The following is a 27,953-nucleotide window of genomic DNA, read 5'->3' on the forward strand; positions in this document are numbered from 1 at the left end:
AAATTTGAAAAAATATTTGAGTATGTTGTTTAAGCTTTCTAGATTCGTTGCATGGTTAGGAATCTTGGTTTTGGCATGGTTTCAAGTTTAAATTTTGTTGGCCTTGTGTATTATACAATTTTGGACTAGTTTGTCAAGGCTTGGGAAAGTTTTCAGTATTTAGTTCTATTTGGGCAATGCGTTGAAGCTTTCAATTCTGTTTCAAATCTTGGAAATTTAAAGCTTCAATGTTTAATTTAGTTTTAAAAATGTCTGCACAACTAGGGTCTGACTTTTGATGAAATTTTGAAGCACATGAACCACATGTGTTTTGACCAGTTGACCAGGTTTAAGTGTGATACTTAAACAAGAAACACTTGTCAAGATTTCGGCAATAGAAGCATACCTGAAAAGTGATTAAGATGTTTAGCTTGCTTCAGATGCCTTAACTGAGGTGATATGAGAGGTGTTGGAAATTCTCCTCGAGAGGAAAACTTAGTTATCTTGCTCTAGCTGGGGAAGGCAAAATAACAAAGTGCCCTGATGCCACGATTTCTATTTTAATTGCCCCAACTTGAATGGACTCCATACATGGCCTACTGTTGATGTGTTTTTTATGCACATGCAAACACAGAATAAAATACCAAGGTATCTTATACTCTCTTGAACAAAGTTATTCGAATGTTGAAGATTTGCCTAAGGATCAATCGAAATAACTCCAAGGTTCTGGTATGTAGGGTCTCTAGGTGTGGATAAGCTCTATTGGTGTGATGTGATTATGTTGGAATCACAAGGGGACTTACGTTCGAATGCTCGAGCGTTTGATTTGCTGGAACTCAAGTCCTATCTACTCATCGGGATAATAAAGAAATAACCAAAAGGTGAAAGGCTCAGAAAGTCTACTCTAAGGCCTAGAATGCAAGAAGATAAATGAACGACTAGGTGGAGTCCTACTGGGCTAGGTCTCACCATCAAACTGAACAATTCAACACCAGCTCAGTGCGATCTTCTAGGGTAGTTCTGAAGATGTTCAAATCATCACCGTCAAACACTGATCACCATTCAAGTTAATGCATGAACAATAGACGCATAACAATTCAAGAATAAGCTCATTCAATGCCAATTGACCACGCAAGGCGCCCTTACAATCAACAAGAGGCTAGTGGTTTGGACTAGGTGGATTCCACGCGAGTGCATTCAGTAACTTCCTTCATTCAATCTAATGATTTACCATGTAAAATGATGATTCAACAAGAAACCATGCATATTGCAAAGAAACAACACACTTCACCATATCTTCAATGAAAAGGGAGTTCATTTACAATCAAGGCAACAATTTCTTGCCTTCTCTTCCTACTCAATTCTAATTGCTATTCTATTTTACTGACTATTAGCTATTCTAACCTCTATTAACCAACTATTAACCTCTGCAAATGAAGAGACAGAGCTTTATATAGAGAGCTCTTTACATTTCAATGGCTTTGATTGATTTACAATCAATGGCTAGGATTACAAGATGGAAACCCTAATTAGGGTTTGTTATAACAAACTCCTTTAGCCAATGATAAAATTACATTCAATGCTCGTGAACCAATAGGAAACAGGGGTAGGTGCCTCGAAGTTTGTGCCATCACTGGTGAGTCAGGTACATTGAATCTGGACACGCTGATGTGGACCTATCTGACTAGAGGAACAGTGACTGGGATGCCACCTTGTTTGGCACTTGCTTAATCAAGGAATGTCATATCTCTTTCAATGTGATGATGATGAGAAGCTAACTTTGATTAACACTTCTGAAAATATCCGCTTCTTCAACGTACCCTTGCACTGACCTTGGTTGATCTTCCTTCATCCTTGATGTACCTGATGGATGACGTACCCTTCCTTGGCTCTCATGTGTTTGATGAAGCCTCCTTGATTATGCATTAGGGTGATAGGAAGTCATGGTCAAGTCACCTTCTCTAGTAGCTCACTTCGCCTTGAAGTGTTTGTAAGATCCTTCTTTTGACATCCTGTGGTTTCTCCATGCGGTAGAATGAGGTCCTTGAGGATAGCTTGGCCTATTATGTGCAACTCTTTGAACACTTGAAGTCCTCCAACTTGGAAGCACTTTGAGTCTTCCTCCATGCATTTGAGGTGTTCTTGATGATGATGAAACTGAAAGAGGTCGCCCTTGTCCTGGCCTAATCTTCCTCCATCTTGATTTTGTTGATCTGCAAAACAAACAAAAGATGATTAAGTATACATAATATATTCATTCTAACATAGCATTTCTTACCATAAATCATCAACAAGAAGGCATTAGGATTAATTTCTCTCTGGACCCTCTCCAAGGACAAGACCTATAATGAAATTCGCTATGTATCCTCTCCAAGGACATGACCTATAATGAGATTTTCGCTCTAGACCCTTTGGAAGGGTCAAGAGCAAAATTGAGATTCTGCTCAATTTTCCTTCATAAAAATTCATTTCTCATCCTTTTCTCATAAAAAACAAGTCCTTTGACCTCAAAAAATGCTTAGGAATAGGTTAGTTCAAAGGTTTGAGCAAGGTACAAGGCTTACTAAAGAAATTTGCTCTGGACCCTCTAGAAGGGTCAGGAGCGAAATTGGCATTTCTGGACAAATTCTTCACATTTTGTGACCACAACTTATTCAAACGCATGCCTAAGGATGCCTCTAAGTTCAATCCACCTCAATCAACACTAGGCTTGATACAAAATTGGGAGCAAAAGGAGGTTTCAAGAAAATTCGCTCTGGACCCTTTGGAAGGGTCAGGAGCGAAATTTGCCATTTATTCTTAATCCCATCATTTCCTTTGCTCCAATCTACCTTGCAAGGCAAGTATACATCAATCTTCCCTCGACTATGCCATAGGAACAAAGATCTTGGTCTCAAACAAGGAGCAAAATAGAGGTTTAGAAAATTTCGCTTTGGACCCTTTGGAAGGGTCATGAGCGAAATTCTTCCTTAGGCTCAATTCACAATTCTTTTTCTCCTTTCTTTGCCTTGAATTTAACTTTTCAAACCTTCTTCTATCACCATCAAGTCAACTTGCCATCAATTTAGCTTAAAATAAGGTTCTTTTAGTGCATTAGGTGAAATTGAGAGTCCATCTAAGGATTTCGCTCTGGACCCTTTGAAAGGGTCAGGAGCGAAATTGGCATTTTAGGCTCAATTCTCATTCAATTTGCCTTGGACTTGTCTTTTCCATCCTTACCTTATCAAGATCAAGTCAATTCGCCTTCAAAAACTCTTGGGAATGAATTAGTTCAAAGGTTTGAGCAAAGTATAATGCTTTATGAAGAAATTCGCTCTAGACCCTTTGGAAGGGTCAAGAGTGAATTTGCTCTTCTAGGCTCAATTAACATCCCTTTTCACTTAGGTTTGTTTTAGAATTGACTTTTGAATCTTTTCCTTGCCATGCATGACCACCATTCAATGCTTCTAGTGAGGAACTAGGTCCTCTGGGGAATTTCGCTCTGGACCCTTTGGAAGGGTCAAGAGCTTAGATAAATTTCACTCTGGACCCTTTGGAAGGGTCAAGAGCTTAGATAAATTTTGCTTTGGACCCTTTGGAAGGGTCAAGAGCGAAATTCGCAATTATGCTCAAATCCGTCACTTTTCTTCACTTCACTTTGTTGTACACATCAACTCTCTCTCAATAATGCCCTAAGGACAAGGTTTATAATGCAAATTAGGACCAAGAAGAGAGATCCAAGGAAATTCGCTTTGGACCCTTTGGAAGGGTCTGGAGCGAAATTGAGGAATTAGCCTTAAATATCACTTAAACATTCAAACTTCACCCTCATTCACATTGCTCTCACTTTAAAACATGCTAACAAATCACCTTAAGGAGGCACCTAGTTCCAAAGGTTGGATCACAGGTACATCTCAACAATTTCGCTTAGGTACCTTTGGAAGGACAGGACCTAAAGAGGAATTTCGCTTTGGACCGTTTGGAAGGGTCAGGAGCGAAATTCATATTTCCATTGAATTTATCCTTCATTTTACTTATGTTTTGACCTTGGTCCATGCTAGGAAGGCATCCTAAGGGCTTACTTTGCTCAAATTTGGGATCAAAAGGCAACTATTGACAAGTTCGCTTGTGTACCTCTGGAAGGTACATACCCCTCTAAGAATTTCGCTCTGGACCCTTTGGAAGGGTTAGGAGCGAAATTTCTTTTTTTGGCACAAATTCCTCATAGAACTTCATCTCACTTGGTTGCGACTCACTCACAAGGCTTGCATGAATCAACCTTGCCTCAATCACGCCAAAGATTTTGACCTAAACAAGAAGATCAAAGGAAATTCGCTCTGGACCCTTTGGAAGGGTCAGGAGCGAATTTTGTGATTTTGCTCATATTCATGACCTTTTCTCCAAATTTCCATGTCTAAGTTTGTCCAAGGCATCTCCAAGGGTGGAGGATTCAAGCTAATTTCCCCTCAAGTCATGCCTTAAAGTGAAGTTTTGTTGAAAATAGGAGTCAAAAAGGGAGCTAAGGAAGATTTTGCTCCTGTCCCTTTGGAAGGGTCATGAGCGAATTTGACAATCTAGCTCAAATTTCTCATTCAACTCTCAAGTTCTCAAGTCTAGGCTTGGTCGTTAGGCATTTCCTAAGGATAAATAAGACAATTTTATACCAATCAATGACTAGAGTACAAGGACATCATTCATCAATTGGACCAATCTCAAACCCTCGAAGGGAAGAATTCTTGAGAACATCTACTCACATACCTCCATTCACTTCCTTAACTCAATGAAATTGGCCCCGAAAGGCAAAATTCCTAGCATGATACAAAGACTTCCTCAAACTCAATCAAGACTCGACCTTCAAAGCAAGACCCAGGCCTAACCAAGAGGAAGCTTTCAACAGAGACCCTGACCTGGACCACCTACTGACCCATTTGAGCCTAAGCAGACTATCCTATCGTAACGAGCCCTCTGGTGACCCTTCAACACAAAGATTAATAGCCAAGAACCTAAAAGACCAAGAAAACTAAACCTAGAAAGCAAAAAGTAGGGGTCCCCATTTGCAATGGGGCGATGTGTGAATACGTCACAACACGTACATCCTTGCTTTTTTGGTGTAATGCCCAAAATGTGCAAAGGTGTTTTGGTTCATTGAAATCATAGCCTGCTCCTTTCCAGCGCCTTTTTGACATAAACTCTCAGGGATGCCCTTGTTTTATCCAAATATCCTTAGGTATTTTTTCTTTTGTAATAGAAAGGCGTAAAACAAAGGTGGGTCGAAGGCGTTAGATGCTATGGTAGTGTTGATGTGTATTTTGTACACTATCAAACACAGAATAAAATACCCAAGGGTACCTTATCCTCTCTTGAATAAAGCCTCTGAATGCTGAAGATGTCGCGAAAAGGTTCAATCGGGATGACTTCAAGGTTCTTGTATGTAGGGTCTCTACATGTGGATAAGCTCTCTGTGGTATGATGTGATTTGTTGGAATCACAAGGGAACTTACATTTGATGATTGAACGTCTGATCTGCTTTGAATATTGCTGGAACACAGGCTCTTACTAGCTTTGATTTAAAAAAGAGGAAAAAGACGAGGACAAGGAAAGGATCTAATCCTAACACTAAGAATGTAAGAGCAATGAATGATCTTTGATGAAATTCTAACTAAGTCTTGTTTTGACATCACAGGAACATCTCCACAAGGTTAGTGCGATCTTTGAAGGAAAGCTTTATGATGTTCAAATCATCACTGCAGGCATAGACACCATCAGGTTGATGCATATCAATGAAGAAGCGATAATTGAAGTTAGGCTTAAGCTAAACGATTCCAGTTGACTACGCAAGGCAAGTCTGCAATCAACAAACTACTAGTAGTATGGATATATGAATTCCACCATCAATCAAGCACATTTCTTCCACTCATCTAATAACATGAAATCAAATATGAGAAGTATAGAGACCATGCAAATTGTCGAATCGACCCATAAATTTCACCATTTCTTCAATGAAGTTACAAGTCTTTTACAACAACATCTTGGCAACAATCTTTGCGTTCTCTCTCTACTCTACTCTAATTGCTATTCTAATCACCTTCTAACTACTCTCTATTCACTAACTCCTTTCTAACTGCTTTCTATCTATTGCCTTTACAAATGAAATGTCAGGGCTTATATAGTGCCCTCAATACAATTCGATGGCTAAGATCAATTCAAGATCAATGTCCAAGATTTTACAATGAAAACCCTAATTAGGGTTTGTTACAACCATTACATAACATTTAATGCTTGACCAATGATAAAATTGTATTGCTTGGACACATGTCCTCTCTGGAAAATTCAACCAATGGATAGCCGGGGTAGTGTTGACGTGTATTTTGTACACTATCAAACACAGAATAAAATACCTAAAGGTACCTTATCCTCTCTTGAATAAAGCCTCTGATTGCTGAAGATATCGCGACAAAGGATCAATCAGGATGACTCCAAGGTTCTTATATGTAGGGTCTCTACGTGTGGATAAGCTCTTTGTGGTATGATGTGATTTGCTGGAATCACAAGGGGACTTACATTTGATGCCTGAACTTCTGATTTGCTTTGAATATTGCTGGAACACAGGATTTTCACTAACTTTGACTTGAAAAAAGGAAAAAAGATGAGGGCGAAGAGAGAATCTAATCCTAATACTAAGGAATGTAGGAGCAATGATTGATCTTTGATGAAATTCTAACTAGGTCTTGTTTTGACATCGCAGGACCATCTCCACAAGGCTAGTGCGATCTTCGAAGGGAAGCTTTATGATGTTCAAATCATCACTGCAGGCATAGACACCATCAGGTTGATGCATATCAATGAAGAAGCGACAATTGAAGTTAGGCTTAAGCTGAATGATTCCAGTTGACCACGCAAGGCAAGTCTGCAATCAACAAACTGCTAGTAGTATGGATGTACGAATTCCACCATCAATCAAGCACATTTCTTCCACTCATCTAATAACATGAAATCAAATACGAGAAGTATAAAGACCATGCAAATTGTCGAATCGACCTATAAATTTCACCATTTCTTTAATGAAGTTACAAGTCTTTTACAACAACATCTTGGCAACAATCTTTGCCTTCTCTCTCTACTCTACTCTAGTTGCTATTCTAATCACCTTCTAACTACTTTCTATCTTCTAACTGCTTCAACTATTTACATACTATCTCTAATTTTTTGCTAATTGCCTTTACAAAATGAAATGCCAGGGCTTATATAGTGCCCTGAATACAATTCGATGGCTTAGATCAATTTTGAGATCAATGGCCAAGATTTTACAATGAAAACCCTAATTAGGGTTTGTTACAACCATTACATAACATTTAATGCTCGACCAATGAAATAATTGTATTGCTTGGACACATGTCCTCTCTGGAAAAAATCGACCAATGGATAGCCGGGGTAGGTACATCGGAGTTTGTGCCACCTTCCATGAGTTAGGTACATCGAATTTGGACATGCTGAGGTGGACCACACTAATTGGAGAAGTGATGACTAGGATGCCACCTCGTCCGACACTTGTAACTTGGTAGATATTCAACTTGATGTTGTTGAGAAGCTATCTTTAATTAACTCTTCTGAAATTATTTGCTTCTTCAACGAACCCTTTTTTTGACTTCTTGTGTCCTTGATGTGCAGGATGATTGATGTACCTCGCCTTGGAATACTGGATTGGAAGAGGTTGCCCTTATCTTGATGATGCTGGATCGAAGAAGGCCGTCCTTGTCGATGTTAGGCTGGAGGAGGTCGCCCTTGTCCTTGATTGATCGTCCTTGATCTGGCTTGATTTTCCTTGAGGAGAGTCTTCCGACTTGTAGATCTTTCGAGCTTGGAGTCGCCATCTTGATACCTACACAACATTTCAAAATTAGTAATATATCTTGAAATCTAAAAATTAAACTTTAAAAGGAAGATTCAAGATTTTAATTAGGCAACTTCATGATAAATCTTGAGTTATCATTTCCTAATTTAGGATTTTCAAAGCAAAATTTAAATCTTTAAAAATGGTGCCAAGGTGATTACACCATACCTCCACTTGGGAATTAATTCTAAAAAATGATGCAAAAATAGGAGAATTCGCTAGGCAAAACGTAGATCAAGACTCCCTTTAGCAAAATGCGCCCCCTTTAGCTTGGAAAAGAACTCCATCATCCACTAGCTTCTTCAAGATCTGGAAATTCGCCTTCAAATGTCTTCAAAAAATCTGGAAATTATCCTCCAATCTAGCAAGAAATACGCCTCTCCAATAGCCTTCAAGATGAATTTCACCTTCCTTAGTCTCCACACTTGGTAGAAATTCGCTCCACACAAGCTAGACTTCGCACCTCCTTCCTTGCTTCTCCAAATCGCACTTGAAAGGATGATTGAATGATTTGAATTGTGAAACAACACCTCCAATATATAGAGCGCTCACCTTCTACATTTCTCCATAGGCCGACTTGGAAAACAGGGCAAAAATAATTAAAATTTAATAAAAGGAGAGGCCGACCTTTATAAAATATTAAAATAATATCCCAAGCGCTCTCTTTTTAAATTTAATTTAATAATAATTAATTTAAAATGCCTTTACAATTAAAAATTTTGATTTTTTAAAGGCTTAAATTAATTATTAAATACCAACGCACATTTATTAAATGCAAATTTAATTAAAATATTTCAAGGATTTGGCGAATTTGGCATTTAATACAATTTGAAGGATATTGGCGCCTAAGCATGATGAAAATATCACTTTGTTAAGAATCTCGCCTTGGTCCTTGAGTGAAGGACAAGAGCGCCTTAGCCATTTTTATCAAGTCTTGTGGTCTTTGCAACTTCATTCCTCTGTGAAACCTTTTAAACATCATTTTGACCTTGCGTCTTGACTTGGATTCGTCCGAATTTGGAGAGGAAGGTTGGCTAATGTGTTTTTCGCCCTGGTCCCTGGCAGAGGGACAGGAGCGATTTTGCATTTATAAGCTCACTTGTGTTTTGCTAGCTTCGAAAATTATCTTCAACGGATCGATTGCGTCTTCCTTCACCCACCTCAAACGCGAAACTTGCCTTCCTTTTGCCAAAAACTTGTCTTGAGGGAAAATCGCTCTGGTCCCTTGGAGAGGGACAGGAGCGCCCTGGCCTTTATGAGCTCATTTATGCCTTGTTAACTTTCAAAACTATCTTCAATGGGTTGATTACGTCCTCCTTCATTCCTTTGATGTCTCAATTTGTCCAAACAAGGTCAGGAATGACTCCACTAAGCTTTTTCGCTCTGGACCCTTGGTGAGGGACATGAGCGATTCGCCTTGGACCCTTGGAGAGGGACAGGAGCGCTTTTCGCTCTGGATCCTCAGTGAAGGACAGGAGCGAAATTTGACTTTTTGAACTCTCAATCAAGACAATTTTAATGGAATATAACATTTAAGTATAAGTGACTTTAAGTTATATTCCATATATACTTTCAGGATGTTTGAGAGTGGTTTCAGACCTCCAGGAGTTATATTGCAAAATCTAGTTTTTTGAGGTTTTTCAGTTTCCAGACTTAGTCAAATTCAGGATTAGGACATTCCAGACTTAGCCAAATTTCAGGATTAGGACTTTCAAACTTAGCCAAATTTTAGGATCAAGACATCACTCAAGCCGGACTTGCTTATCCATGCGATCACCTGGGCGACACTCAAAATGCAAAGGCTAACTAACAAAACCCTAAAAGACCAAAAAAAACAAACCCTAAAAAGCAAAAAAGCAAGGGTCCCCATTTGCAATGGGGCGATGTGTGAAAACGTCACAACAGGTAGGTACATAGAAGTTTGTGCCACCTCCCATGAGTTGGGTACATTGAATCTGGACATTGTTGAGGTGGACCAATCCGATTGGAGGAGTGATGACTAGGATGCCAACTCGTCTGACGCTTGTAGCTTGGTAGATATTCAATTTGATGTTGTTGAGAAGCTAGCTTTAATTAACTCATCTGAAATTATCTGCTTCTTCAACGAACCCTTTGCTTTGACTTCTTTTGTCTCTGATTTGCAGGATGTTGATGTACCTCGTCTTGGAATGCTGGATTGGAAGAGGTCGCCCTTGATGATGTTAGTCCGAAGAAAGCCATCCTTGTCGATGCTGGATCAAAGAAGGTCGTCCTTGTCGATGCTAGACTGGAGGAGGTCGCCCTTGTCCTTGCTTGATCTTCTTGGAGGAGACCGTCCTTGATCTGGCTTGATTTTCCTTGAGGAGAGTCTTCCAACTTGTAGATCTTTCGAGCTTGGGAGTCGCCATCTTGATACCTACACAACATTTCACAATTAATAATATATCTTGAAGTGTAGAAATTAGGATTCAAAAGGAAGATTTAAGATTTTAAATAGGAAACTTCATGATAAATCTTGAGTTATCATTTCCTAATTAACCATGTAATTTTCAAAAACTTGAAGTTCAAAATTCAAAATCTCAACATTGGGACTAGGATGATCTCGCCATACCTCCACTTGAGAATTAATTCTAAAAAATGATGCAAAAATAGGGTGAATTTTGGCTAGGCGAAATATAGATCAAAGTCCTTCCTTTAGCAAAATGCGCCTCCTTTAATCTTCTCAAGCATCAATTCCACCACCTTTAGTCTTCAACACTTAAGATAATTCGCTCCAAATAGGCTAGCTTTCACACTTCCTTCCTTGCTCCTCAAATCGCACTTGAAATAATGAATGAATGATTAAAATTGTGAAACAACACCTCTACTATATAGGGCGCTCACCACTTCATCTCTCCATAGGCCGACTTGGCAAAAAAGGCCAAAAAATAAATAAATTTGCAAAAACAAGAGGCCGACCTAATAAAATAATAAAACATGATACCTCAAGCACCCCATTTTCAATTTTAATTTAATAAAAATTAATTTTAAATGCCTTAATAATAAAAAATCGATTTTTTGAGGCTCAAAATTAATTTATTAAATGCCATGCGCCTTTATTAAATGCCAATTTAATTTAAATTTTTTCAAATATTTTGAAATTGGTGATTTTGGCATTTCATGCGATTTGGAGGACATCAACGTTGGGATATGGCAAAAAATAAAGAATGCTAATGACTTCGCTCTGGTCCCTTGGAGAGGGACAGGAGCACTTTTTCAGTTTTAGGCTAGGATTCTCAATTTTTTGAAGTCAAACCTTCGTTCACCATGCTTTAAAGGATCCTTACCATCTCACACAACTTTGCCTTAGCATAATCTCGGAGGGAATTTGTTGTTTTCATAAAAAGCGCTCTAGTCCTTTAGTGAGGGACGGGAGCACTTTTGAGTCCATTGCATGAATTCTTGATCATATCAATCTTCAATTTACCCTCAAGGCATAGAATATCACATTTCACTCCATCTTGAGCCTTGGTAATAAAAATATCCTTTCAAAATGCAAGGTAAATGGTCATATTTGGAAATTGCGCCTTGGTCCCTTGGTGAGGGACGGGAGCACTTTTGCCAATTGTCGTCAAAATTTGCAACTCTCGCATCTCAATTCCACTTCAAGGCATTTTAAACTCTTTTTCAAACTTGCGCCTTGGCCTCAATTTGTCCAAAATTGGTGAAAAAGGCTAGATAACATGTTAAGTGCTCTGGTCCTTCAGTGAGGGACAGGAGCACTTTTTCAACTTCAAGCTTATCCGTCCTTTGCTAGCTTCCCAAATTATCTTCAATGGGCTAATCATGTCCTCTTTCATTCATTTCAATCACAAACTTGCCTTGGCCTTGCAGGAAATTCACACTTTTTGGAAAATCGCTCTAGTCCCTTGGAGAGGGATGGGAGCACTTTTTACATCTTGGCATACTCCTTTTTTCTTTAAACCTCTCAATTGCGTCCAAGGCATAAAACATCATTCGTCCTTCCCATCCAAGTCAAGTTTTGCCATAAAATATCAAACAAAGAAGAGAAACTTGAAAAAGTGGCATGGTCCTTCAGTGAGGGACGGGAGCACTTTTTGTCATTTTGGCATACTTCTTTGTTCTTTAAACCTCTCAATTGCGTCCAAGGCATAAAACATCATTCGTCCTTCCCATCCAAGTCAAGTTTTGCCATAAAATATCAAACAAAGAAGAGAAACTTGAAAAAGTGGCATGGTCCTTTAGTGAGGATGGGAGCACTTTTTGTCATTTGGGTTGATTTACTCCTTCGTGAACCGCTTAAATTATATTCAATGGACAAAACATGCTTCCCTTAACCTCTTCAAATCATAAAATCACTTTAACCTTGCAAAGACAGTGCAAATTTGAAATTCAGTGCTCTGGTCCTTCAGTGAGGGACGGGAGCACTTTTTGCTCTCTAAGCCAAATTGTCTCACTTTTCATCTCGAAATTCCTTTGTTAGGGAAGATTTCATCTTACTTCATGCTATGAATAGAAGTTAATGTCCAAAAGAGGTCTAAAATTGTGCATATAAAGAAAAGTGCTCTGGTCCTTCAGTGAGGGACGGGAGCACTTTTTACCTTCTAAGCAAAAACTTCATCATTTCATTGTTTTCAATCAAGTCTGGATGCTTTATCATGTTCATTTCGTCCTCCACCATGCCTTTGATGTCTCAATTTAACCAAACAAGGTCAGGAATGGCTCCAATAAGTCTTTTAGCCTTTGTCCTTTAGTGAGGGACGGGAGCACTTTGCCTTGGTCCCTTGGAGAGGGACGGGACCACTTTTTCCTTCAACCTTCAAAATTCACCATTTTTGTGCCTTCAAAATCTTCAAAAGTTTCAAGTCATGTCCAATTATCATTCCGGAAGACCCTGCACAAAACAAAATAGAAAAGTCAATGACAAATATGCATAAAATAACATTTGTGCTTTGGTCGCTTGGAGAGGGACGGGAGCACTTTTGTCCTTTCTGGCTAAAATATTCAAAATTTAGGTCTCCAATCATTTCACAAGGCAGAGTTAGGTCATCTTTAAGGCCAGGAATCAGTTAGCAAGCCCTCGCAAAATAAGAAATTGCACTTAGAATGAAATTCGCCCTAGTCCCTTGGAGAGGGACAAGAGCACTTTTTTTGTTTCAGGCATCATCCTGCCTCTGAAATTTGATCAAAATTTACCTAGGCAAGAATATACAATTTCATCTTCAAAATGCTAACACTTAAACAAAATTTGAATTTTACCCCAAAAAAAACCCTAACTAGACCTAAACTGAGACATATATGACTTCCTGACAGACTTATCTTACTTCAATAATCAACCCTCGGAAGGACGCTTAATAACTTTCAAAATTTGTCTGGACTCAGCTTAAAAAATATCCAAAAGAAACCCCTAAGGCTTAGCCCTAGCCCAGATAGACAACTCAATCATTCAAAACCCTAAAAGCAGGAGAAGAACAGGCAAAACAAAAGCAAAAAAAGGGGGTCCCCATTTGCAATGGGGCGATGTGTGAAAACGTCACAGCAGGTAGCCTCTTCAGTTTCTTTTCAGTTTAAAGCGCTTTAACCTAAATGCATACTTAACCTAGTTCATTCTTGCTCCCTTAAAAGAATGCATTGGGCCCCTATCGGGTTTTACTCGACGAACAAAGGCAATTTGGAGGTGATTTCGCAAAAAAATCGCCCTGTGATATGGGGGCTTTGTTCAGATGCTACCCTTGTTTTGGCAAAACTTCGGCAATTGGAAGATAATATGAAGATCGCACAGCCTTGATTTTCTCCTTACTCGACTTGAGCCTTGGCCCTACTCTCTTCGCCTTACTTAAAGGCTCTTTTTCGGCAATTTGAACAAAATGATGCTTTTAATTTCCCCAATGTTACAATGTTGTTTATCTTGCTAATGCTTTGAGGGAACATTGTGGTAAAAACTTCGGTGGATTTGGATGAAAATGCACAAAAAGAAAAAACGCTTATGTTTTGCAACACACCAATTATCGAACCCCCTTCTACCACAACTTCTTAATCGTTCAGCCACTTAAGGGAAAAATTGGCGAATTAAAGTGCAAATGTGAAAAGCATTTTATGCTTTGAAGCCCATATCTTATTGAACTCCCTCTTCCTTTTTTTATTTCACACTCATTTCAATAAAGGAAAAAGTTTGGTGAATTTGGATGGAAATGCGCAAGAAGTCTTTATGATTTCACTTAATCCCTCTAAGGGAAAACTTCGATGATTTGAAGGTGAAGTTTGCAAAAGGCGCTTTAAAACATTATAACTTCACTTTAAGTCGTATTGGGGGGGGCCTTTTCGGCGATTTGGAAGGCAAAATGTAAAAATAATGTTTTATGCCTTGAGGCATGTAACTCTATCGAATTCCCATCTTTTCATGTCACACTTCGCCTAATAAAGAAGAAGGTTCGGCGAAATCATCAAGACTTTGAAAAAAGAACAACTCTTCATGCCTAAGCTTGTCAAATTTTTAAAACAAAACAGATTCCTCCTTCATTGGTGCTTGAATTTTTTTTTTGTGAATGGAGATTTTTCACGTATTTTGCACATTCAAGTTCACCCTACAGACTTAGGTTCATTCAATTTGACGAGTTCAATATTCTCAGGGGACAATCAAAAGACCTCTTATTTTGAAATGACATCTACCTTAGCTTATGAGTTTGAGGTCTAAGCTATCCAGACCTATGCAGAAGTTTCAAATTTGCGCTATTTTGCTTTGAAATGGCCCAAACTCACTTTAATGGACCTCTGCTTACTTCGCAAGCATTGGTCGCTTCCCTCATCCTGGACCTTGCGAAATTTTGAAATCATAGCGTGAACACCATTTCTCATGTCCTATGACACCTTAGGGATCCTACTTTCTCTCTTTTTGCTTCCTATTTTGCCAACCTAACAAAATCCTACTTAGGGCCTCGACGAGGCGAACAACCAAGGGGGTCCCTGTCGATGACGGGGAGTGTGTGCAAGGCACAACACGAGCCATGTCAGATTCAAGGATCATTTCCTTTGTAATGAGTGGTATTATTTTGTCATGAGGTATTTATTCCGGTAGGTTCTAAATTAAGAATGAATTAAGATGTTAAAGCTTCATAATTATCACAGACTTCACAATTCACAACCTTACACTATATCCAGATGAAGAATTTGAGTGATATCCTTAGAAAAGTTGATTTGATTAATTAGCTCTGAGATTATAATTACAAGTTCAGTTGTTAAGGACGATTAACAGAGGGACGCCACCCTTGGTGAGAAGTCGACCCTCCTCAGAAGCAACACCTCCATTCATAATTACACATGATGAGGTATTAAAGGAAAACAGATTCATTTGGAAAAGGCATTGATGTATCTGGATTGTGAAAGAAAGAAAGCATTCACGTGCCTTTAGATTGAGACATACACATCAACTGGTCAGTGATCTGAGTATTTTTATTAGTTTTGGTGGTTTATACTAAGAATCAATATGCTTTTATATGTAAATAATACTTATATGATCTTAGAATGACAACTCTGTTGTATTAAGTCTGCATATATATTCTTGATTAGTATTAAGTCTGTATATATATTTCTAAATCAGTATTAAATCTGCTATACATTTCTAAAATCTGCATAAGATAGAATGAACAGAATCTGTAGAACTCCAACCAATCAGTGAAATATCCCCTGTCCTATAATGACTGAGAACAAGGAATATTTTCTGCCCAAAACTGCATGTTATGCTGTTCTGAAGTGTGTGTGTTATGCTGACAGAGTTTCAGTTTGTATTGAAGATCATCATACATGAATATCTTATGAATTATCAACTTCTGGATGACTCTCTTTGACTGATAGTTAACTAGAGATGCATATGCAACTATCTATTGTTGATATTTATGAGTCTAGGTCCAAAAATCAGAACAAATAGCAAACTGACATTATGACAAACAGTTGTCATACATCCTCAGAAAAGGTTATGTATGAGATGCAACCAAAACTCCTTCAATCTTTATTCATATGATAACCCCATGTGACATTACAATGACAGTGATATAATCAGACACATGGACAGATATCAATTGACCATTTTCAGACTTCTGAAGACAAATGACAGTCCTAATCTTATGCACACAAAACTGAGAATTACAAGAAGTTTATTTGCAAATAAACCTGGGATAAGGCGCCTTGAAGAAGCAAGCGATATCATGAGTGAGGGAGCCTCCAATGTGCCAATTCAACCTTCTACACAAATCGCCCCTGCTGCTGCAACTGAAGTCTGATACAATGATGATTTGGTAGCTGCAAGTCCTCTATTTACCTTAAAAAATAGTCGCCCTTCCTCCACAATTAGAGCACTGTCCTTAATGATGGAATTGGAAACCAAATTGAAGAGATATAATCAAATCGATGGTTCACATCTGACTGGTATGATTCTGATTCAGACTGAAAGAAGCCTGATCCCTTCACAATATCTCCTTAAAATGTCACAAGATGAATCGCCTTGGGCCTTGTTGACGTGTATTTTGTACACTATCAAACATAGAATAAAATACCCAAGGGTACCTTATCCTCTCTTGAGTAAAGCCTCTGAATGCTGAAGATATCGCAAAAAGGATCAATCAGGGTGACTTCAAGGTTCTTCGTTGTAGGATCTCTACGTGTGGATAAGCATCAGTGGTCGTTGTAAATGCTGTTTCTTCAAGGGGTCTTACGCACTTTCTGAGAAAGCTGGTCCGTGTTGCTCTCACTCAACTGCAGGAACAGGATTTTCCTAACACTAACAAATTCTCAAAAAAGATCAAAAGATAGGAGTTTCAAGAGATGAATTCTAATCTAATCCTAAGAATGACTCAATGTAAGCTAGACTTGATAAGATTCTACCAATTTCAATATTGCCAAGGAATTACAACTCTACTGGAATTGATGCGATCTTCTAAGGTGATTAGTGATTTTCAAATCATCAAGGATTATAGATACTATCATAAAGATACATATCAATATTTCAATGATAATTGAATGTTCAAGCAATCTCAATATCTCCAATTGACCACACAAGGCGTCCTTACAATCAGTAAGAAGCTAGTGGTTTGGATATGAATCTCACCAAAGATCAAGCATGACACTTAGTCCTTGAAACTTAAGTACTATTTCGACTGAGAATGATTCAAGAAGATAAACAACCATGAAGATAGCCACAAGTATTGCAATAAAACACCATAACTTCAATCTTTTATTGATCTCAAAGCCAAATGGACAACAATTGCTCAAAATTCTTTCTTCACCACTCAATCTTGCTACACAATAACTTTCTCTCTAAGCTCTTCTAATCTCTCTCTAATATCTAATCATCTAATTTCTAATCTTCTAATTTACAAAATGAAAATGAGTGAGGGTATATATAGCATCCTCAATTACAATGAACGGCCCAGATCGAAAGAAGATCAATGGCTGAGATTTTGACACCTAAACCCTAATTAGGGCTTGTTACAAAAAGTCCCCTTTTTAGATGAACATTATTAAATGCATAGCCAAATATTTAATTGGCACAAAAGTCGAGGAAACATAGACCAATGAGAATTACGATGCCACATCATCCTATAACAACCTTTCTTCTAGAACCTTGTTCCCTTTCCTATGTTCTTTCTTAGCATATCCAACGAATCTGGACACAATTCCTTCAATCTCAGCAATAGGAATCTCAAGAAGATTCTTCATTCGTTCCTCCAAGTGAATGACCTGATCAAAAGCAATGAGAAGAGCTGTCTCCCATCCAGGTCAAGTTCTTTGATCTTCTCAATCAGGAGCATGGCAGTGAACATCAGGTCTCGTTGCTCATCTGTGATGACATTTTCCTATTTGCAAAAGATGACCTTGATTCTTTCTTCCAACTCCTGGATGTCCACATCTGTCTCAATCTCAATTCGCCTGCCAAGAATGGTACACAATACTTCAAACACTTTATCCTGAATTGGATGGATGACACCTTCAACTTGACTGCATTTGGTGCCGATGTCTTCAAAAAGGACCTCTTTCATCTGGAGCAAAGCTGACCACTGTAGGAGGTTATGAGTTCCTCCATCCATTATCTTTTCTTGTGCCAGGATCTGTCTTGGTGTTTGCCTTATTACTTGCAGAACAGGAATGATAGCATCTCGGATGTGAGCGAAAGCGGCTACAGTTATCAATAGATTATGGATAATCTCAAGGACCTGGATAGCTCGATGAATTGTCTTCATCATTCTTGTTGCAAATTCAACGGCTACCGTGTGGGATTTATCAATCCAAGAGCTCATAAGCTGAACCAAGCTTTTGACCCTTTCTGCTTTGCCAACTGATTCAAGAGGAAGTTCTTGTAAAGGAGATACTGTTGGATCCTGACGTCTCAAGGGCTGATTGAGATGATTAAAATAGCCTCTCCAAGCACCGACCTCTCTCTCAAGCTTCCTATTCTTTTCCACTTCTTCCTTAAGTTTGTCCTTAAGTGCTTCAAATGAATCGGTTGCCTCATCCATTGCCTGTTCAGTAGTGAGTGGAACAAGCTCAAATGTTTCTACGTCATACTCATCTGCAAGAATTTCACCTTCATACTTGTCCACTATTGGTGTAGCTATTTGCAATTTCCTGGATCCTGTTTCATCTCTTATCACCTTGGACATCTTTGTGGCCTTCTTCTTTTCCGTTACCTCTTGAGAATTTCCTATAAGGCTCTCTAAATGAATTACATCTTCTTCCTCTTCAATCACGATCACCCTTGCCAACCTCTCTTTTAACCAATCCGGGATGTTGGATCTTGTTTCTCTAACTTGTATTTCTTTAGGCAATGGTTCATCCTCTCGGAGAGGAGATGTCGCTTCATCATCATTTCTCTGATCTTCCTGTAGCTCATCAATTCGGGGAGATTGACTTGATGAATGTTGAGGTGTCTGTCCTTTCTCTGGCTTATCATTTTGCACCATGGATTCCATAGATTCATCAACCTCAGGTACCATCTTCTCTTGACCCTCAGTTTGACTTGCCTTCTTTTCATGTTGAGAAGATGTGCTTGATGGGCAATCTCGATTGGCCTCTTGCTTCTTCTTGGAAGATTCTTTTTCTCAGGTCTTTCTTTCCTCTTTGCGCCTCTAGGATGAGAAGTGTCTTCACTCACGCTTTCTTCTCCCTCTTCTGGTCTTGCCTCCAAAGTAAAAGTCATTGGTATGTTCTGCTCTCTCAACTTCTGATGTTGTACATCCACCCACCTGCGAGTACATGATAAAACAGGAGCCATCAAAGCTCTCAAGTCTAAAACCTCAGGCTCGTTCCAATCTATCTTCACTCTTTTATCTTCTTTGTCATAGGATGACTGGAGGTATCTGCCATTGTCCTGGGCCTGATCAGCTACTCTGTAAACTTTGCATTTCCTGATGAAATCTAAAGGTAGCCTGGAATGCATCTTCCTTTTAACTTCTAAATCACTTGAGAGATTCATCCAAAAGTCTTCCACCTGAAACTCATGTCTGTACTTCCTACCAACTGTCTCCTCCATATAACCATGAGGATCAAAATTCTCCCGTGAGGCAAAGAATTTGAATGAATACAAGGCTAATTCCTTCTCTGCATCCTCCGAAGCTTGAGTATTAGGACATACCTCAACTGAATTCCCCAATATGATAGGCACGGGAACTCCATTTCCATGCTTGTGTCTGGATACCTTTGCGTAAGCTGCCAACTGCCTAGTTACCTCAAGTAGCACTATCCTATCTGTCGGATATCTCGGCAACATGTAGAGAGGTGAGGGACACCCATGAACTCTAATGTATGTAAACTTTTGAAACTGGATGAACCACGCACCATACTTCTTCACAAGTTCTTGTGCATCCAGAGATAGTCGATTATAAATTCCACCTTGCAATATCCTAGTGATGTTCGTCGTGAAGGTATCATTGACTAACTTGTAGTCACTTCTAGGCGGATGATGCAGATGAACATAAGAGTCACAAACTCTCACCTCTCCGGGTCCTCTTCCGATCACTCCTTTGTGAGGTAGCCCTGCATACTCGAAACTCCTGATCAAGGCATATATAACATATGAGCTCATATGGAATGATTTGGTATGCCTTAGCCTTCTCAACTGCACATCTAGACTATTGCTAATAATTCTGGCCCAATGAAGCATTCCTTTTCCTTGGACTATCACTTGAATGAAGAAGAACATTCACTTTTCAAAGTAGAAGGCTTGAGGAGCCCCTGTAACTCGATTGAGCAAAGTTATCAAATCTCTGTACTCCTCTTGGAAGTCGATCCTATGCGGGGTGTTGGGAATCTTGTTCAGGCGAGGCCAACTTTTGAGCAACCAATTCTTATTGATGAGGTTTAGACAGGTGTCGGGATCATCTTTATACATTGACTTGGCTCCTTCTAAACTTTTGTAAATCATATCTTTATGCTCTGGAAGATGAAGAGCTTCTCTTATAGCCTCCTCTGAAAGGTAAGCTAAGGTGTTCCCTCCCTTGGATACAATTGATCTTGATTGTGAGTCAGTGGCGGGCACACTCAATCATCAGCTCATGACACTTGATTGCTGGAGGGAAACCTGCCGCCTTGATGATGCCACTTTCAATTATCTTCTTCGCAACAGGTGATGGCTTGCCAATGTAGGGGACCTCTCGAAACTTCTTCACATTGAAGTTTCCCAAGTTGGTATCTCCGATATTAGTCCATTTGGACACGATCTTGGTCTCCAATTCGTCGTTCTTTTGATCTTCCTTGATGAGAGCCGAGCGACTAGTAGATGCTCTTGCCTTTGGAGTCGCCATCTTGACACCTCCTCTTGACTATTAAACTCTAAGAAATGATGCAAGAAAAATGGATTTTGCTAGGCAAAGTGTAGATCAAAGCCTTCTCTTGGATGAATTGCGCCTCCTCTAGCTTGGAAAAGAGTAAACTCCACTTCCTTCTAGCCTTCAACACTTGAAAGAAATTCGCTCCAAACCAGCTCTATTTTGCACCTCCAATTAGCTCTCCAATTTCGCACTTAAGGCAATGATTGAATGATTTGAAATGTGAAACAAAACTCCTCCAATATATAGAGTGCTCACCCCTTGCTTCCTCTAGGCCGACTTGGCAAAAAGGAGGTTAAAAAATAAATAAAATCCCAAAAAAGGGGGCCGACTTGGCTAATAAAAGCAAAATAAGGCCTTGAGCACTTTATTTTTAATTTTAATTTAATAAAAATTAATTTTAAATGCCTCCAAAGTAAAATTTCGATTTTCTCAAGGCTTAAAATTAATTTATTAAATGCCAAAATGCTTTAAATTTAATGCTAATTTAATTTTTTTATTTTCCAAATGCCTCAAAATTAGTAATTTTGGCGATCTAATGCAAATTGGAGAATATTAATTTTTAAAACAAGGCTTGAAGAAAGAAAGAAAGAATTTTAACGTCCACGAGGCTAAGAATAGCCTATGGGACAATCTGATCAAGCTGAATCAGTTTTTTTAAGTCTGATCTCTGCTTATTCAGGCTGATGATGAGAGCACCCATCTTCATGATATGCTCCTCGCTGAGCAGGTTATACCATGTGTTGGCAGTTAGGAAATTGACAAACTTCTCCTGGCTGACTTTAAGTGCTTCACACTCCAAGATAAAATGCTTTTCAGTTTCCACACTCCCGCTGACGCAAAACGGGCAAACTCTTTCTTCCCAAATCTCTTTTGGCCTTTTCCACCGCTCGGTCTCACACCGAAGTTGGTGAGAGTTGGTTCTAAGCTGTGCGATTAGAATTTTAGCCTTCCATGATATATTAGCCCCTATATAGACTTTTTGAAGATGATCATAATTGGGGTTGAACTCATTAATATAGTATTGTTTCTTCCTTCCTAACCCAATACTCCAATTTTTCTTGTAAAAATTTTCCATAACGAAGACCTTTATCTCCTTGCTGTTTGTGGGGCATGAGTTCAAATAACTATCCCATTTTTTCAACCATTTGATGTTTTGTTTCATCCACGTCTTCTTCCTTTTGCACAAAGTGTCGTTGACAACAACCTTAGGCCATCTATCTTCTCCCATTTGCTTGGTTCTTTTTAAATAGCTAATGAGACGCACCATAGCAGTTGCCTCAATAGGGGCAGCACCCGTTTCACTTAACATGATATCATATGGGACCGTGCTTTTAATTTTGAACTTGCTTGTGATCAAACGTTTTTGAATTCTCTCAATTTGCTTCCATTGAGAATCTAAGGTACTGCTGGCCCAAACTTCACAACCATATAGAATAACCGGCAACACCAAAAGCCTAAAAAGTGTTTGGATGGTTTTCCAATCCCAAAGCTTAGCCTCTCTGCATCTATTTTGAAGTGCATAGAGTGCCCTCCAGCCGCCTAGAGTTCTCTTCTTCCTGCAACCTTCCCAACTGAGACTCTTGTTGAAATCAATTCCAAGGTATTTGTAATCTGCAACTTCTTCAAGAATGCTACCTTCAAAGTAAAACTTATGTTGCTCTTGTTTCCTTCTACTTGAGAAAACCATGATTTTCATCTTGCTGATATTAACTTGCATTCCCACAATATTGCAAAAGTGCTCAAGGGCAAATAAGTGCTCTTCCATGATGATTTCGCCTTGGACCCTCTCTGAGGGTCAGGAGCGATTTTCTAATTTTAGCCTTGAATACTTCGCATCTTGACTTGAAAATCTCCTGGAGGGTAAATTGATATCCAATTAAGGCGTTGCACTTCAAATTTTGACATTTTTCATGAGGAAAATAGGTGGAAATGTGGATTTCGCCCTGGACCCTCAGCAAGGGTCAGGAGCGATTTTTCATTTTCTAGCTGGAATCCACCTCAGCTTGATTGTTGAACCCTCTAGGCCACTCCCAAAATCCATTTCCTTGCACTATAGAGTTAATTCATCAATAATTTTGAAGGAAATGATGTCATTAGAGGAGATTTCGCCCTAGACCCTCTCTGAGGGTGAAGAGTGATTTTTGCAAATTGGGCTTAATCCATCATCATTTTTTCTTGAATCTTTGTTCATCATTAGGTAATGACCTTGCTTTAACCACTCCATCCAAATTTGCTTCATTGTTGCAAGGTAAAATGAGAGTTTTCAACATTTTCGCCCTGGACCCTCTCTGAGGTTCAGGAGCGATTTTTCATTTTTAGCCCAAGATCATCAGGTTTCAAAGGAAAAACATCATTCATCATGCTTTTGGAGGTCTCTTCGCCTTAGCCTAACCTTGCCTTAGCATAATTTTGAAGAAAACATGCAGTTTCTGTGATTTTCGCCCTGGACCCTTAGCAAGGGTCAGGAGCGACTTTTTGGTTCTAGGCATATTTCTTCATTCTTTGGACTCCAAATCGCCTCTAAGGCATAAAACATCACATCCTCTTCCTATCCAAGCAAGATTTTGCCTTAATTCTTCAAATAGAGGAGAGAATCCTGGAAATTCGCTCTGGACCCTCAGCAAGGGTCAGGAGCGATTTTTGTAATTGCCTTCAAAATCCAGACTCTCCACGATCCCTTTTCACTTCAAGGCAATTTAAACACCATTTCACGCTCATGTCTAGACTTGGCTTCGCTCAAACTTGGAGAGAAAGGTTCAATATTAGGTTTTCGCCCTGGGCCCTCTCTGAGGGTCAGGAGCGATTTTCCAATTTTGGCTTAATTGCTTCCTTGTTGATCGTCCAAGTTATATTCAATGGGTAAGACATGCTTTCCTTCATCCATTCCAATCATAAAAACATTTTAACTTTGCAAGAAAAATGTGCTTTTGAAAATTTCGCTCTGGGCCTTCAGAGAAGGTCAGGAGCAATTTTTGCAATTGTGACCAAGATACTCCACTTTTCATCTTAAAACCTATTTGCCAAGGAAGATGTCATCTTGTTTCACGCTATGAATAGGTTTCCATGTCCAAGAAAAGTCAAAAAATATGTTTGCAAAGAATTTTGCTCTGGACCCTCAGAGAGGGTCAGGAGCGATTTTACCTTTCTTGGGCAAAACTCCTTCATCTCATCATCTTCAATCAAGTCTAGATACTTTATTATGCTCATTTTATCCTCCACCATGCCTTTGACATCTCAAATCGATCAAATAAGGCTAGAAATGACCTCCATAAGGTTTTTCGCCCTGGACCCACAGCAAGGGTCAGGAGCGATTTTGATGATTTCAACAAGATCCTTCATCATTTCAAGTCAAAACTCTTTCAGGGGGGTGGAGAAAGTCATTCATTTCCCATTCATGCTCAAAGCTTGGTCTCTTTTCACTGCAAAATGAGGGAAATCAAAATTTCGCCCTGGACCCTCAGCAAGGGTCGAGAGCGATTTTCCCTTTAGTCTCCAAAATTCATCACTTTTCTTGTCTTCAAAACTTCAATTGCCTTAAGTGATGTCCAATCATCCTTCCGGGAGACCCTGCACAAAAACAATTTAGAAAAGTTAGTGACAAATATGCCTAAACAACATTTTCACCCTGGACCCTCAGTAAGGGTCAGGAGCGAAAACTGCTCAACATTTAAGTCCCAAACCACTTCACTAGGCAAAATTAGGTCACTTTCAAGGCTAGGAACCGGTTAGCAAGACCATCAAAAACAAGAAATTGCACTTAGGATAAAGTTCGCCCTGGACCTTCAGCTAGGGTCAGGAGCGAATTTGGCATTTCAGGCATCATTGATCAAAACTTCCCCAGGCAAGAACACACAATTTCTCCTTCAAAAATGCTAACACTTAGTCAAAATTGGACTTTACCCTAAAAACCCTAATTAGACCTAGCCTAAGACCTTTTTGACTCCTCTGAAAGGCTTACCTTATTTCAACAATCTCAATTCTTCAGGAAGACACTTAACAATTTTTCAAAATTTGACTGGACTCAGCTTGAATGATGCCAAAAAGGAACCTCTAAGGTTTAGCCCTAACCCGGGATCACCACTCACTCACTCAAAACCCTAAACACAGAGAGAAGAACAAGCAGAGAGAAAGCAAAAACAAAAGCAAGAAAGAGGGGGTCCCCATTCTAATGGGGCGATGTGTGAAATGGTCACAACAGGCCTCCAAAAATATCGCTATTCTCTAATTTGGTGTTTGATGTCTCAAAGATGAAGAATGAACAAAATTGTGGGTATGGGTTGAGAGTTCGATTTTGTTGCAGACCTGAGATAAGAACAGTGAAATCACAATTTACCTCAATGCTCTTCCAATAAGATCGGCTACCCTCTCCAATCAAAATCGATATGCAATGAATACTAAATCTGCCAATCTGAAAATTCAACAATTCATCCACCATTGCAAACAACAAAACTCGATAAGCACACTTAGGAAGATTGAGATGTCTCCCTCTCACAATAGCAACCCCTTGGAAGATCTCTCACCTCCTCAGTTATGCAATCTATGGGAGTTTTCGTTCCCAAAGACCAAAGTTTGCAGACACCTCTCGGTTCTACAAAACCCAATCAAAATCAAATTCCAAATCCAAGCTGCCTTGAAGCTTCATCTTGATCTCCTTAAATACTTTTTAACTCCAACATCCAAAAGCTTCTAGAAGTGACTTTATGAAATAATATTTAATTAGTCACCTTATTAAATTAATTAAATATAAAGTCATCTTTTAATTTTAATTTATTTGACAACTTTATAAATAATTAACTTAATATTATTAATTAAAATAATTAATTTAGCTATCCATGAAAAATAATAATTATTTGGACAACTTAACTAATTAAATTAATTAATCAATTCTTCTCCAAAAATGGGGACATTACAATCAGACACTGTTGCAGAGGGGATGATATGGTACATATAAGGAGGGCAAGCAGCCAAAAGGTCCATTCTAGGTTAAGTAGGGGTTGATTGATGGATGTGCTTTCGTACCCCCCGAACTTTAAAGAGTTAAACAAGAGGTAACGTAATGGTGGTACTTCCATACCCTTGAACCTGTTGGATAGGCTCAAAGGCGCCTTGTATGATCTCTCACGATACTTTACAATAGAAATGGGTTGATTGGATGGAGCTCCAAAGGAATTTATTGCATACCATAAGAATGAAAGTTCTATGTGTACATTGTTGAACATTATGTTTATTTGTGTTACTAATCTGGTTGCAGGTTCAAGATTAAAGTTCTAATTCAATAATACACATTTCCTAGCATCCTCTTGACCCTAATTAGGGCAATTTAGGGCAAACTGAGTAAGCTTCTTGTAGGGGACTGTTGTCAGGAAATATGTATATCTTATGTTTTGGTAGTAATGTTATTTGTTAGTAGTTAGTTAGCCGACGGGTAGGTCGACTTCTTTTTTTGGGGGGGATGATGTTGTCGGGAAATATGTATATCTTATGTTTTGGTAGTAATGTTATTTGTTAGTAGTTAGTTAGCCGACGGATAGGTAGTTGGAGTCGCGACGGTTGTGTCACACCCCTTCGGCTGTTATATATTGTACCACCTGTGGGTATTGGAGGGTGTGTTGTTTACGACAGATAATACTATGAACATTGTATACACTCTGAGTTATTAATGGAAAGCTTATTCTCATATTCATGCTGTTGTTGCATTGTTTATTTCTGCACTACTTCTGTATTCCTTTTGTTTACTCAGTGAGGCAAACAGGGACATTATAGTTTGTGAGGTTTTGGAGGCCTTATTTTGGTGGGGGCTCTGCCCCTCAACCTTGCCTTGTTTTGAAATGGTGAGGCTTATTGCTTCTATTTGAGTGCCATTGAAAATTCACACATATGACATAGGGATAGGCCAAAAGGTACATCATGAGGTATATAGACCTAGATAAGATATACATAACCTAAAGGTATACCTTAATTATCTATAAATAAATGGGAAATGATAGGATAAGTCTTACTAATTTTAACAAGATCATCCCTTTTCATGCCAGCAATTCGAAAAACCAATAATTATTTTCAATGACTGTGTCTATGTACTGTTTGTTTAATCCACACACTGAATCTGATAGGCACATAGTGTTTAGAGTAACAACCACTCCTTGTTCATTTCCATATTAAACAAAATGAAGTTGCAGGAATAATCGAGTAATCTCAATTTTCTTGTGTTTTAGGACATGTTGCGTTTGTATAAGGATACAAGAAATGGAATGTTAGGTCCAAACTACTCAACAAAGTTCTCACCATGGCTTGCATATGGAAGCATATCACCACGTTATATCAATGAAGAGGTAATATATGAAGTTATGAACCATGTATGGATCCTTGAATATCGATGTTTTTTTTTAATTATTTAAATACTCAAGATGCTTCATGTTCCTTATTTTGTGAGGTCGCCTGACTTCAACAGGTTAAGCGTTATGAGAGGGAAAGAGTTGCAAATGCTTCAACTTATTGGTTAGATAGTGTTTTCACTCCCCTACTTTTTCAGTTTGAGATGTAGTTGTTCCATTTGAACTCTAAGATATAAACTCTTCTTGAATTTTCATCTTGTGATTTTTATTACAGTGGTGAGGACTAAAGCTAAGAAAATATGATGAATTTCTAATACTCTTGAAATATCTATTTTTACAATGCAACATGTGAATATCACTATCTACTTAAATTTTTCTTTATGTGGACCTAAAAGAAGGATCAACTTGAATAAATGGAATTTTTTTTTAAAGTTGCATTTTCAAGAATGGACAAATTTCAGACACAAGTGCTTGGTTCTCACATTTGCTGTTTTGAATTTTTCAATGCAGGATTTTGTTTGAACTGATGTGGAGAGATTATTTTAGATTCATATCAATCAAATATGGAAACTCAATTTTTCATTTGGGTAAGTAAAAATATCCGTTTTTTGAGATTATGAGTATTTGGAGAAAGAAAGTTTATATAAGTTTTGCCAATTAGAAATCATTCTCTTTTCCTTTTTTAATTTGCTACTCATTGACCATTGCTCAAATTCTTTATACCTTATTTGTTTTAAAATTGCTGGGTCTATAGGATTTTGAATGTTTAAAGAATGGTTGATCACCACTTGTGACCTTCTGACACGTTGGGTCTTTATTTGCAAGTTACATTGTCATTGCTTTGGTAGCGGCATCTGTGAAGCATCAAAATATAGTTATTATGCAAATTTAGGTAGGCAAGCTAGCTATAGAATTTTGAATACATGAATACATAAAAATATAAGGAATATTTAGGGACCTGTTGACGTGTATTTT

The 27,953-nt window shown here is 38.6% G+C and overlaps 1 protein-coding gene across 2 annotated transcripts in view; it reads left to right on the forward strand.

Moving 5' to 3' along the window:
• Positions 1–27,953, forward strand: part of LOC131075017 (cryptochrome DASH, chloroplastic/mitochondrial) — a 200,012-nt gene that overhangs the window by 95,471 nt on the left and 76,588 nt on the right. For both annotated transcript variants that reach the window (XM_059214979.1, XM_058011786.2), the window contains exons 6-8: positions 26,859–26,975; positions 27,095–27,141; positions 27,489–27,565. In XM_059214979.1, coding sequence (XP_059070962.1) covers positions 26,859–26,975; positions 27,095–27,141; positions 27,489–27,565 — 241 coding nt within the window. The remainder of the gene's footprint in view (positions 1–26,858; positions 26,976–27,094; positions 27,142–27,488; positions 27,566–27,953) is intronic.

This window comes from Cryptomeria japonica, chromosome 2 (assembly GCF_030272615.1).
Source record: "Cryptomeria japonica chromosome 2, Sugi_1.0, whole genome shotgun sequence".
Taxonomy (NCBI): domain Eukaryota; kingdom Viridiplantae; phylum Streptophyta; class Pinopsida; order Cupressales; family Cupressaceae; genus Cryptomeria; species Cryptomeria japonica.